The sequence below is a fragment of the Rhinolophus ferrumequinum genome, chromosome 19 (assembly GCF_004115265.2).
Source record: "Rhinolophus ferrumequinum isolate MPI-CBG mRhiFer1 chromosome 19, mRhiFer1_v1.p, whole genome shotgun sequence".
In the NCBI taxonomy this organism is placed as follows: Eukaryota; Metazoa; Chordata; class Mammalia; order Chiroptera; family Rhinolophidae; genus Rhinolophus; species Rhinolophus ferrumequinum.
Genome location: NC_046302.1, coordinates 11,465,584 through 11,480,047, shown reverse-complemented (window position 1 = coordinate 11,480,047; position 14,464 = coordinate 11,465,584). Strand labels below are relative to the sequence as shown.

The 14,464-nt window shown below is 34.3% G+C and overlaps 1 protein-coding gene across 1 annotated transcript in view; it reads right to left on the bottom strand.

The window, feature by feature from the left end:
• Positions 1 to 14,464, bottom strand: part of L3MBTL4 (L3MBTL histone methyl-lysine binding protein 4) — a 329,281-nt gene that overhangs the window by 253,742 nt on the left and 61,075 nt on the right. Inside the window, exons 6-9 of the mRNA XM_033087485.1 lie at positions 14,198 to 14,333; positions 12,268 to 12,359; positions 10,609 to 10,763; positions 9,383 to 9,459 (exon numbers count right to left, since the gene is read on the bottom strand). Coding sequence (XP_032943376.1) covers positions 9,383 to 9,459; positions 10,609 to 10,763; positions 12,268 to 12,359; positions 14,198 to 14,333 — 460 coding nt within the window. The remainder of the gene's footprint in view (positions 1 to 9,382; positions 9,460 to 10,608; positions 10,764 to 12,267; positions 12,360 to 14,197; positions 14,334 to 14,464) is intronic.

The window sequence follows — 14,464 nt, the reverse complement described above, 5'->3', positions numbered from 1 at the left end:
CTGAAAAGATGTTCACACAGACACTGGTACACAAAGGTTCACAGCAGCATTATTCAAAGTAGCCCCAAAGTGTAAACAATCCAAATGCCCAATAACTAATGGATAAACAAACCAAGTGTGGTTTATCTATATAGTGAAATATTATGTGGAGTTAAAAAGAAGATATATGCTACAACATGGATAAACTCTAAAGTCATTATGCAAGCGAAAGAGGACAGATATAGAAGGTCATATATTATATGATTCTATTTACATGAAGTCACTATAGAGATGTTTGTTGAATTAAACTTAAGTGCAGTCTGTGCTTCAAATGTGAACGGCAGTCTGCGTTTGGAGAGGCACACTATGCACTCTATGCAGAGGCACTCCTAGGGGATGTGGCGCCGCTGTCAGTCAGATGAGCCCTGTCAGCCGTGATGGTTATGCAGGGCTTCCTGTCCACCTGTCCAGACTGAGCAGGAGGCCAGCTGGGGTGGAGGCTTCTGTCATCAACTGCAGAACAGACTTTCACACATAGAAGACTGTTGATAAAACAGTCTTGCAATATTGTTTTAACTGGTAAACAAGCCACTGCCAGCAATACTGCAATATAGAGTACTGGAAATTTCATATACACACAAAGCAATCTGATTTACTTTTAAAATAGCAATACCATTCAAAGGAACTGAAAAAGCAAAAAAAATGTGACAAATCTTTAATATTTTTAATAGATATATAATTAACTGTACAGAGTTGGCTATATGATGTACCACCTAAAACTATGCTAGTAGGAGATTTTACTTCAATAAAAGGCTCAGATTTGCCCCTATTTGTAAGACGGTGATTCTTAAGTGTACATCACCAAATGAAAATCAAGACCTCACTATGAGGCGCAACAACCCTTCTGGAGAGGAGCCTCTGTTTTCCAAATGCTAAGATTTACGTTATTAGGTTTTTCTATACATCTACCTAACATATTTTTGTCATTTTGTGACCTCAGCTAAAATTCCAGCAGATTGCGTCTGAAGGAATAGTCCATATTGTTTAGTCCTCTCTAGAAATATACTGAATAGAATATGTAACACCTTGGATTAAATTTATTATCTGTGAAAAGCACCTTTACATTTTATAATTTACATGTTTTAAAACTGGCCTTTTTTCTCCCTCTTTATCTCTGAAGAGGCTCTTTTATCTGGAATCTATGAGAATCTGAGCACACACCAGAGGCAACTATACAGATCAACACATGCTGTTCTACTTTCAAGCATCTTAATTGCTCTCAAAAGTGCAATTATACACACACACGTTATGATGAATATAACAAATACATTGTTTTCGGACAACAATGTAATTACAATCACAAAATAAAATTTAATATAAAAATCTATAGGCATAACTGATGTTTAAAATATAAATTCACTTTAAGTAAAACAACTACAGCTAACAAATTTTGAGGGCAAATTACTAACAGAAATAATTCAAACAATGTTAATTTCTTATCCTGTATTTAAATTAAAAGCAGATACACAAAAATATAAAATCTATAATAACACTATATATTCATCAAGCAGTCCTGGCTTCAAATTTGTGATGGGGGAGAGGACATCTGAAGATCATGTGAGCTAATCAGTTTTTCTTTTAAAAACTCATGTTTCAATTCCCATTCATGAAATACCTGAGTACTCAACATTTTATTACCCTGCCTCAGGGTCCCCACCACTACCCATGACTTCCTACCATTCCTTTCTTATTCAGTAATTAGGGACCTACTATTTTTATTATTTTTTATTTTTTTATTTTTATTTTTATTTTTATTTTTTTGGGACCTATTATTTTTAGTGCACTCATGTTTTTACACAAACATATAAACCAGAATGATCATAACTGGTCACAAGCTTTAAGCAGTTTTCTTTATTGCTGAGCTTTAATTGCCTTCAACTAATTTTTCCTCACAGTTCTTTTGCATATATTTTTATTACACCCCATTCTCTTATTCACACCTCAATTAACTGGCTGATTTACTTTCATTTTATACAGTATTTTTATTTTATATTTCACCATATCAAATGGGAAGTGCCCTGGGGTTCAGTGAAGGCCACCATGAAGGGTCAACCGCCCTGCAACACCACAAGAGGAAACCCATTAACGACACTGTGGAGTCCCTCATAAAGACAAGTGATCATACAGTGGATGAACTTTTTAAATAGCTAAGCTTTTTGACATGTTGTTCATCCTGTTTTTCCTTAGCACTCAGACTTAGATATTCTATTAGGACTAAACATATTTTTTAAATGTGTATGAGATTATCAATATAGACACAAAGTTGCTCAACAAAATATTAACAAACCAAGTTTAGCAACATGTTGGAAATACACACACACACACACACACACACACACACACACAAGGACTTGTAAGATTTATATCAGGAATATAAAATTGGTTCAGTGAACCAAAGGCAATCCGTATAATAACACAATATTAACAGAATAAAGGACCATACTTTGATGATAAAACATACTAGGAATAGAAGGGAATTTCCTAAACCTCATAAAAGGCATCTACAAAAAACCCACAGCAAACACCATACTTAATGTGGAAAGACTGAGCGTTCCTCTAAAATCAGGAACAAGAAAAGGATGTCTCGTAGTCCCATTACTATTCAACAATGCACTAGAAAGTCTGGCCAGAGGAATTAAGGGAAAAATAAAAGTCATCTAGAATGGAAAAGAAAAGGTAAAATTATCACTACTTGCATATGACATAATTTTACATATAGCAAATACTGAAAAATCCACACACACAAAATGTTAGCGCTAATAAATAAATTTAGCAAAGTTCAGACGACAAGATCAATATATAAAAATAAACTTTCTACATACTATCAGTGAACAATTCAAAGATGAAATTTTAAAAATTTCATTTATAATAGCACAAAAATAATAGACCAGAGATATAACAAGAGAACTAGAGACTAATATACCTTATGAATAGAGATATAGAACTCCTCAAGAAAATAGTAGCAAACTGAACCCAACAGCATATTAAGAGGATTATACACCATGAAATAAAGGGGGAAAAAATCTCCCATGTGATCATCTCATGTCCCAAAGGAAATAAATAAAATAATTCCATTTACAATAGCATCCAAAAGAATAAAATACCTAGGAATAAATTTAACCAAGGAGAAAAAAGACTTGAAAGCTAAAAAATACTGCTGACAGAAATTAAAGAAGACATTTAAAAAAGTGTAAAGAGATCCCATGTTCATGGACTGGAAAACAATACTGCTAAGATGGCAATACTCCCTAAAAAAAATCTACTGATTCAGTGCAACCCTTATCAAAATACCAACAGTCATTCTTCCAGAAATGAAAAAGCCAATCCTCAAATTCATATGGAACTGCAAGGAGCCACAAATAGCCAAAATAATCTTGAAAAAGAAAAACAAAGTTGTAGGACTCACACTTCCAGATTTCAAAACTGACTAAGAAGGTACAGTAATAACACAGGAAAATAAAATAAAACATGTAATGATTGGAGAGGAAGAAATGAAACTTTCTTCACAGATTATATGATTGCTTGTGTAGAACTTTCAAATGAATGACAAAAAATTCCTGGAACTAATAAGTAATTATAACAAAGTTCCAGGATACAAGGTTAATATATAAAATTTAATTGCTTTTCTATATACCAGAAATGAGCAAGTGAAATTTGACATTAAAAACACAATACCGTTTATGTTAGCACCCAAAATAATGAAATAAATATAATATCTAACAAATATGTACAAGATCTATATGAGGAAACTACAAAACTCTGCCAAAATAAATCAAAGAACTAAATAAATGGAGAGATACTCCATGTTCATGGATAGGAAAACTCAATATTGTAAAGATGGCAGTTCTTCCCAACTTGATCTATAGATTCAGTGCAAGCCCAATCAAAACCCCAGCTAGTTATTTTTATGAATACTGACAAACTGATTCCAAGTTTATGGGGAGAGGTAAAAGACTCAGAATGGCCAACACAATATTGAAAGAGAACAACAAAGTTGGAGACTGATATTATCCAAGGTCAGGACTTACTATACAGCTATAATAAGCAAGATGGTGTAGTACTGGCGAAAGAATAGACAAATAGGTCATATGAACAGAATAGAGAGTGTAGAAACAGACCTATATAAATAAAGTCAAATGATCTTTGACAATGGAGCAGAACAATATAATGGAGTAAAAAAAGAATCTAGACACAGTCATTACACCCTTCACAAATATTAGCTCAAAATGGATCAGAGACCTAAAATGTAAAATGCAAAATTATAAATCTCTTAGAAGGTAATATAGGAGAAAACCTAGATGATCTTGGATTTGGTGCTAACTTTTTAATGTGACACCAAAGGCATGATTCATCAAAGAAATTAATAAGCTGGACTTCATTAAAATTAAAAATTTCTATTCTGTTACAGACATTGTTAAGAAAATGAAACGACAAGCCACAGACTGGGAGAAAATATTTGCAAAAGACACATGATAAAGGACTTATTCAAAATATACAAAGAGCCCTTAAAATTCAAAAATAATAAAAACAACAACCTAATTTCAAAATAGGCCAAAGATCTTAACAGAGACCGCACCAAAGAAGATTTACAGATGGCAAATAAACATGCGGAAAGACTCTCTATATCACATGTCTTTAGGGAAATGCAAATTAAAACAATGAACTACCACTACACACCAATTAAAATGTTGAAAATCCAAAACACTGACACCACCAAACACTGACAAAGATGTGGAGCAATAGGAACTGTCATTCAGTGCTGGTGGGGATATAAAGTGGTGCAGCCACTTTGGAAGACAGTTTGGCAGTTTCTTACAAAACTAAACTTACTCTCAGCATATGATCCAGCAATCATGCTCATTGGTATTCACCCAAAGGAGTTGAAAAGTTATATTCATACAAAAATCTGCACACGGATGTTTACAGCAGCTTTATTCATAATTGTCAAAACTTGGAAACAACCAAGATGTCCTTCAGTAGGTGAATGGATAAAGTGTGGTACATACACACAGTGAAATATTACTCAGCATTAAAAAGAAATAAGCTATCAAGACATAGAGAAAACCTGAAGTGCATATTACTAAGTGAAAGAAGCCAATTTGAAAGGCTACGCACTGTATGATTCCAACTATATGGCATTCCGAAAAAGGCAAAACTATGGACACAGAAAAAGTTCAGTAGTTGCCAGGGTTTTTAGGGCAGTGGGGTGGGAGAGATGATTAGGAAGAGCACAGAGGATTTGGGGGCAGTGAAAACACTGCATGATACCATAATGATGGATACATGTCATGAGACATTTGCCGGAACCCACAGAATGTACAGCACCACGAGTGAATGCTAATGTAAACTATGGACTTTGGGTGATAATGATGTGTCAATGCGGGTTCAACAATTGTAACAAATGTACCACTATAGTGAGGGATGTTGAAAATGGGGGAGGCTGTGAATGTGTGGCAACAGGGGATATATGAGATATCGCTGTACTTTCTCTCCATTTGGCTGTGAACTTAAAATCTTTCTAATAAATAAAGTCTTAAAAAAAAAAACCTGTAATACTGGCATAATGATAGGCATATAATAGAATTGAGAGTCTAGAAATGAACCTTAACAGCTATGGCCAATTGATTTTCAACAATGGTGTCAAGACAATTTGATAGGGAAATATATAGTCTCTTCAACAAATGGTACTGGGAAAATTGGATAACTAGATGCAAAAGTACGACGTTGAACCTCTACCTCACTTCATATACAAAATTAAATCAAAATGGATCTACCTCAAATAAAAGCGAGAAAACTATAAAATCCACAGGAAAAAAGACATAGGAACAAATTCTTACGGCCTCAAATTTGGCAATGGATTCTTATATTTAACACCAAAGTACAAGAAAGAAAAGAAAAAATAGACATATAGGACTTCATCAAAATTTAAAACTTGTACAGCAAAGGGCATTGTCAAGAATGTGAAAACAATCTATAGAATGGGAGAAAACATTTGTAAATTGTTAAAATACAATATGGGTTTAATATAGAGAACATATTTTTAAACTTTAATAATAGTAAGAGTAAATGGATATATTTAAATAATAATTTTTAAATAATAAATAAACAATAAAAATACCACTCAATTTAAAAACTGGGCAAAAAATTTGAATAGATATTTCTCAAAAGAAGATGTACAAATGGCCAATAACCACATGGAAAGATGTTCAACATCATTTGTCCTTAGAGAAATGCAAATCAAAACCATGAAGAGACATTGCTTCACACCCAGTGGGATGGCTGTAATTAAAACGATAGACCATTACATGAGTTGGTAAGGATGTAGAGAAATTGGAATTGTCATATATTGCAAGTAGAAATGTAAAATATGTAGCCACTTTGGAAAATAGTTTGCCAATTCCTCAAACATAGGGTTACCTTATGACCCAATAATTCTACAAGAATAATAAAAACTTATGTTCACTCAAAAATTTATTTCTACATGAAAGTTCATAGCAGCATTATTCATAATAGTCAAAGGTGAAAACAAACCAATATGCCCTTCAACTAATGAATACATAAACAAAATGTAGTATATCTATACACTGGAATATTATTTGAAAATAAAAAGGAATGAAATACTGATACATGCTACAACATGAGCCCTGAAAACATTATGTTAAGTGAAAGAAGCCAGACTATGATTTCATTTACATGAAGTGTCCAGAATAGTCAAAACCAGAGACATAAAGTAGATCAGTGGGTGTCTAGGCCTGAGAAGGAGAGAATGAGGAGTGACTGTTAATTCGTTTTTGGAGTGATGAAAATCGCTGGCAATAAATAGTGGTGATAGTTATACAACCATGTGAATATACTAATAACCACTGAATTTATACTAAATGATTTACACTAAATAAACACTGAATGTGCACTAAAATGGTGAAAATTATAGCATGTGAATTATATCTTAATAGAAGAGTGGATGAGGAATATACTACAGAGAAACAAATCATGTGTATAAACTACGGCTCGGGGGGCAGTATTTTAGTGTATAAAAACATTCTTTAATTTGTAAAAGGAATATTAACAAGTATGCAAGCTTTAGAGGTAGGTTAATTGTAATATTCTAATTTAAACATCGTATATCAGGACAAAAATCTCATAATTTTAAACTTAACTCTTAAAGAAGATAATTTGACCCTGTAGTGAAGAATTTCTATCACTAAATTAGCCCGGTTAAAACTATCACTCAGATTTCAGCATGGTGACAATATTTATATAAGCAATCAAGTCTACAGTGAAAACTACAAGCCTGGATTGAGTTTTGTTGTTACTTTACTTTATTGACTTTATGAACTAAAGAGTCTCCCATTCACATCCAATCATGGCCTTAAGCCTTGGCCTCATCTGAGGTGTGGGAGGTTTGCTTCCCTCAACCCTTTGTGTATGTTAATGAGGGAAGGATTCTGGACCTCCAGTTCTTAACGCGCTGCACAGACAAGTACCAGACTCGCAAAGCAGGGGTGATGGACTTAAACACTGTGTCTATCCACGAAATTAGTGAGAAGCTGCAGAGAAGTTATTTCACCAGAGGAAAATGAAAAGGAGTGTGTGCTGTACCTTCAGGCATACCAACTGAAGCCGCATATTCTGAGATCTGACTAACATTTCACCTCATCTTAAAGAACATTATCTAAAGTTAGCATTAACCAGTTTTACAGAAAAATAGGACAAATAACTCTAAACTGGACTGTGCATCAAAATCAGAGTTTGAGAAGACATTATATATTTTATAAAACCTTTTAAGACTAATTGAATATTTTTGAATAGGTTGTGGTTTTTTGTTTGTCTTGTTTGGCTTGTTGATTGTTTTTAATTCTTGAACTTTTTTCACTGAATTCAAGAACTTGGTGAGGAATTCTGATATATTCCTATACTTAAGGGGAAAAAAGATTTGAAAAACAGCAAAATTCCAGAATCATTCAAATTAAAAGTAAACATCTGCTCCATTCTAGAATTGCATATTCCTTACTTTGCATTTCTTTCTGTCCTTTTTTCATTGAAAGAAAATAGGTTTCTGCTAGAAGGATTGTTTTAAAAATGTTAAGATACATAGCCACTATATCTGATTCATTTTTAAATTAAAAAAACATGGATTTGATAGAGCAATCTCTAAACAGTATTTCTTAAAACTCTGTAATGAGAAAAAATATAATAAATAGAAAGAGTCCCTACTTAGTGTTTAGCTGAGTCGTTAAGTTGGTTTGGCAAGTCTGGAGACTCATTGTTAATTCTTCTTAAATTTCTACATTTCTTACATTCAATTCCAAACTTAAGTATATTTAATAATTTTATAGTTCAATTAATGAATTAACATGAGTTATAAGAAATTATGTAGCTAGAAATAGAATGGAAGAAAACATTTGCAAATCATTTATACAATATGGGTTTAATATCCAGAATAAATTGTTTTAAACTCTTATAATAATAAATTACTGATCCATAGCAATGGTACTCATTTTGTTGGATAAAACATTTTTAGCAAATTTAAAATATATATACATTTAAATATATTTAAATATATATTTATTTAATATATTTATTTTATTTATATTTAATATATAAAATAAATTTTATATATTTTAATATATAAAATAAATATAATATATTTATTTTATTTATTTATATTTATTTAATATAAATAAAATATATTTAAATATATTTATATATTTATTTATATATATATAAATAAAATTTTATTGAGGAATATTGGGGAAGAGTGTGTTTCTCCAGGGCCTATCAGCTCCAAGTCGTTGTCCTTCAATCTAGCTGTGGAGGGCACAGCTCAGCTTCAAGTCCAGTTGCTGTTTTCAATCTTTAGTTGTAGGGGGCACAGCCCACCATCCCATGTAGGACTTGAATTGACAACCCTGCTGCCGAGAGCTCGCGCTCCAACCAACTGAGCCATCTGGCCACCCCTCCAGAAGCTCAGCAGCAGCTCCTTGTCTTCAATCCAGTTGTCTTCAATCTAGTTGTGGAGGGTGCAGCCCACCAGCCCATGTGGGAATCAAACCAGCAACCCTGTTGTTCAGAGCTCACGCTCTAACTAACTGAGCCATCCAGCCACTCCTTCAGCAACTTTTTTTAATGTGTTCCCAATTCATCTTTATAAACAAGTCTATTTTCATTATGGGGAAAAATGTGCAGATTTCAGACATTTGGGGCACATGGTGGTCAATAAAACTTTGCACCGTATTTTTATCATACATTTTGCATTGAAATGTGGTTTATACAAACGAAAACAAGAATGGCCATTGCCACTCACACAGGATGACTTCAAAGAATATCCAGTCAGTCCACTCACCTTGGGGTGCTATCAGAGTTCTTCCATTCTCTTGACACCAACCAACTGGCTGGACATAAGGACTATTTACATCACACCTGCAAAAACAGTATTCTATTTTAGATCTCATATTATTTGATGCCAGAGAAAGAATCCAAGAGTAATGAACATTCTTGATATTAAGAGATACCACGGAAAATATTACCTCAGAGCTAAAATATTATTTTATAGCTAAAGAGAATTAGAAAAAAAATTGTAGCACTGTGTTTTATAAGCTGAGTTACCAAACTTCTTTTTTACATAAACTTCTTGAAATTTAAAAGTATGAAAAAAAGTATTTGCCTATGAGCTGAACTGCCAGTGATTCTTTGCCAGTTCTCCAAAGAATGAACATTTTAATAAACCTCTCCTACCTCTTCTTGCTGGCAGCAAGGAAAACTATTAATAGGCCAGTACAAATTTTTATAGAACAGCCTTATCAGACTACATATGACCACATTTCTTCCCTCTCCTTTTCAAAGAATCCAGACTATTCTACTTAAGACACATACAACAATTGATCTATGCTCTGCTTCTTAGTTCAAAGAAGAAAGCAGGATCCCCTTCATGTACATGAAGAACCACAACCTCAGGCAAGAACTTGTTGGTTTTTCAGGACATACTATGAAGAAATGCTACAAGAATTATTTTTGCCATGTCCCCTTCCATATTTCAGGTTTTTGCCCAGCAAACCCTTTTAACTCAATGTTAATGAGTTAACACAATGTTAACGCAATGTTAACACAATGTTAACGCAATGTTAATTTAATGGCATCATAACATACATTTTCTCTGCTCCCCACAAGCTTTCAAATATTTCACTCCATTCTCCCTGAATCTTTGCTTTTAAACATATGACAGGGTGAGTTCAACATTTTTCAGGGAAAAAAATACTGCGAGTTCTTAACTTCCTCTTCACAAAAATACTTCCCTTACAAATTAGACAAAATGTAGTGAAGTGCACTGCACTGGTAATATTATTTCAGATGAGGCCTCATTAGGTAACCTCTCATGGAATGAAGAAAAAGTTTATTGGGCTCTTTAATTTAACAATTCACGTGGAAGAGACGGTAGTGAAAAGTCAGCCACTAAATTCCTGATATTCATAACTTTAAGAACAGTAAGAACAGCGACAGTACTTGAATGAAAAGAAATTCTTAGCATCAGACATGAACACACGAAAATAAAACGCACATTGGGTGTCTCACCAGTAATCGTAACTATCATCCCAATTGTCAAAATGCACTAGTAAGCGATCTTCAACAATGTCTGCGAGGGTTGCCACACACACCAAGGAAGGGTTCTTCCTGTCCACGGCCTCCAGCTTCATTCCAATCTGAAATTCTTTCGGTATTGGCCCATTCTAACACAGCACCAGAAGGAAGAGGCACAAAAAGAAACAGGACTGAGCCACTGTGGAAATTTCCATGATGTTTAGCATCAGAAAAATCTATAGGGTATCAACACTTACCCTCCTAAATGGAGCCAGCAAATGCCATTAAAAATATTCCAACAAACTGTTAGGACGTTTACATTTAGAACAAAGACCCAGGAAATTAGCTTTTACATTGTACTTTTCTCTTTTTTTTTTTTTTTTTTGTCCAGGTAGGTTTTTATCTTCCTTATCATTACTATTTTCCAAACTCTTCAGTTCTTAAGAGTAATTCGTATTAATTTAAAAATGTTTATTGAATACAGTGGTGTCAAATAATTTCCTCTGCTCCCCATAGGCTTTCAATAGTTTCCAAATACCACTATTTAGAAAAGTAACAAAGATATGATATGCTCTTTAGCAGCAAATTTATCATTTACTTTGATCAGATGGGAAAATAGTGGCTTTGTAATATTTAAGGAACACATGCACTAATTCACAAATCAAATTATAGTTGAAAATACTAAATACTTTATTTAGTACTTGCACATATTTTTCTGTATTAAAAAATACTAAGGACTATGATTTACAATAATATTACAATGACAAAACCACACTTTTGTAAAGTTGTAATTAGCCAGTCTTAGAATTTAAGAAGTATCCATACACTATCTGGGGACTAGAAGAGGGTTTTTTCTCTACTTCTTTACTGTTAATGCTGAGCCCCCATTTTTGTTTTTCTTTAGCATATTACAATTTAAAAAGCCATTTCACATTTCTTTCTTGATGCCATTCTATGAACCACATCAAGAAGTTGTGTAAAACTGATTTCAAGATCAGGACATTGAAGTTTGGAGAACTTGAGTGAGTGTCCTACACAGGGACACAGCCCAAGGGGGCAGGGCTCACCTCCGACCCTAGGCTTCCCCATCCCTTTTCTTGATGTGTGTAGCCTCACTGTTGGGCCCAGAGAGGGGCTCAGAGAAAGCCAAGGATGGGACTTATCCTCTTTCTCTCCTGACACCTTGTTAGGTTGCTGGGGGTCACAGATGAGATCAATGTACTCTACCCAAATCCTCATACACCCGTTAAGTCCATACGAAATGTCACCCTCATTCTCGTTACATATATATCCAACTCGGCCGGTTACATATAAAGTCTACCTGGGGTATCTATTAGTCTCAATACACCAAAACTAAGTTTAAATGACTACCTCACTGGAAGCACAAAGGAAAAAAACATTTCTAAAATCATTTTAAATTTTAGCAGACTTAAATATAAAGTTTTCAACTCGCATCATCTAATTGAAGTATTTAATTATATGTTTAAAGGGGGAAAAAAAGATATGCCCATAGGAAACTGACACATTAAATGAGAAAGTCAATAGGAAGCTAAGGATTCTTAAAAGATCAAAATACAACAGAATATATAGTGATTTTTAAAAAATGTATGTTCAAGGAAAAATCTAATTTATACTGAGGCAGAAAATACTTACAGAACTTCTGTTTCTGAATAATTTCTTGGGAGCATTTTGCAATTTGCAGGCCTTCAAGTAATCCATCCAAACAAATTTATCTTTTCTATAACCTAAAAAAAGTATGGATTACTTAAGATACCCACAGGATGTAACCATGTACATATTAAATATACAATTCTTATTCAGTCTTGTGCCATAAATCCAATGTCCTTTAGCAGACCACCAAAAGACTTTAATTAAAATCTCTAGACTCTTTCAATGTTTTTAATGTATGAAATTCAAAACTGTTGAGTGTGGTTTTCCATCATGCACGTCATTCCCTTCAAATTTTTTTAATTCATTAAGGTATGGAATCAGTGCCCTGGTGGCTTGATGGATGTCTGGTCTCCCATTAAGACATTCCAAAATGGGCAAAGGGAGAACACAAAAGTTCCTGAGTCCGTCATTACTCCTGCAGAAGCCATGTTACCGAGACCATCAGAAGTCCTGATAGTGAAACAATATAGTGTGTCAGACACGTGTAAATTACAGAAACACTTTCACAATCCAAAGACTATTTGGCAGCTGCAGCATTCGGAACCATATCTTTATAGGTTTCCCATAAAAAAAAATGCCTTATGCTCCCATCCATGTGTCCTAAAGTGGCTCACAGGGTAGGGTGCTGGTTTAAATAAGACAGACTCAATAAATATTTTCTGATTGAGAGTTACACTTAGCGAATAAAATCCAAACTCTTTGCACAGCCTTCAAGGCCATGGTTACATCTCCAGCTTCATCCCCTGCCTTCTTGCTCTTGCTTCTCTGCTCCAGCCACAGAATCTCCTCATGATTCCTTACCTGCACTGAGCACACTCTGGCCCCGGGGCCTTTACTCTTGCTTTTCTCTCTGACAAGCACTCTTACCCAGGTAGCCACATTGCTTTCTGTCTCATTCATCCACGTATCTGTCAGATGTCATCTTCTCAGGCCTTTCTTCACCATGCTAAGTCAAAAAGTGTCCCTGTGACACTCAGTCCTCCCTCCCTGTCACTGCCTGACACTGTATCTTTATCTTTATTTATTATTTTTCCCTCCTCTAGAATGAAAGCCGACGAAGACAAGGCAGTTTGTTTTATTCAGTGCTACATCCCCAGTGCCTGAGAAGAGTAAGGGTTCCATAAACGCCTACTGAATGAATGGACCTATGGTCTGTTACCAGCTTCCAGGAAATCCAGCAATCTTAAGGGACTCTGCTGTTAGTCTCAGGGACAGATCCCAAAGTCTCATTAGTCTCAGGGACAGATCTAATTACTAAGAATAAAATGAGTATATACTGGCTCCATTAGTTTCCAGTCTAAGATCCAAGCAGGAAACCTTACAGAGAAGTTTGCTGTGCAAACAAGTGGGCCTATTGGCAGCTCAACTGGTCAAATCCTCGCCTCACTAGCATATAGCAAGTAAAGAAGGCTTCAGTTACATTTGCCAGTTGTCTAGCACGTAACAAAAGACAAAGATGAGGTTTTTATTTCCCATCAAATGAAAACAGTGATATTGTTTTCTCTTTCATAGTTGCCTGTTCTCCATGATTTCTATTTGAAACAAATGAAAGTGAATCAAGTTTCCTCACTGTATAATATTACTGATTGAGATATTTCATTTCAATCATGATTTAAACATCAGTATATTAATTCCTTATACGGTTTAATAAAATTTATGTAAAATAAAATGCTCTCATAAGATTTTATTTCTACCCTAAGTGCCTTATCAGAATATCTGACTTAAGCAGTCATTGATGCTTTTCTTTTACAGATATTTGTTTCTAAGAATGGTATCCTTGTAGACTTACTGCTTTTTGTGGATCAAACTTTCATTTTGGAAATCAATTCACACCAAACCCTCTTGTTATTATTTCATGAAATGTTGTTAAAATAAAACTGAAATTACTGACTTTCTTTCCATTCTGGCTTACCCTTAGGGCTGTGCAACTCATGTTTGGTCTTTTCACACCATCCTACTGGATGAATGTCAGGGGAACCAGCATTGGTCCAAAAATCGTAGCAGCTTAAATAACCATCAAAATGAAGTCTTAGACGGTAACCACACACCTGCAAAATGGAATGTTTGCAACTGTTCATTGTGTCATGCATTTAAAGTGTACACAAAATTAACAGAATAACCTTATGTTCTGTCAGTGCTATCGACATACATGAACCAAGCCATCCATCCAAATGTGTTT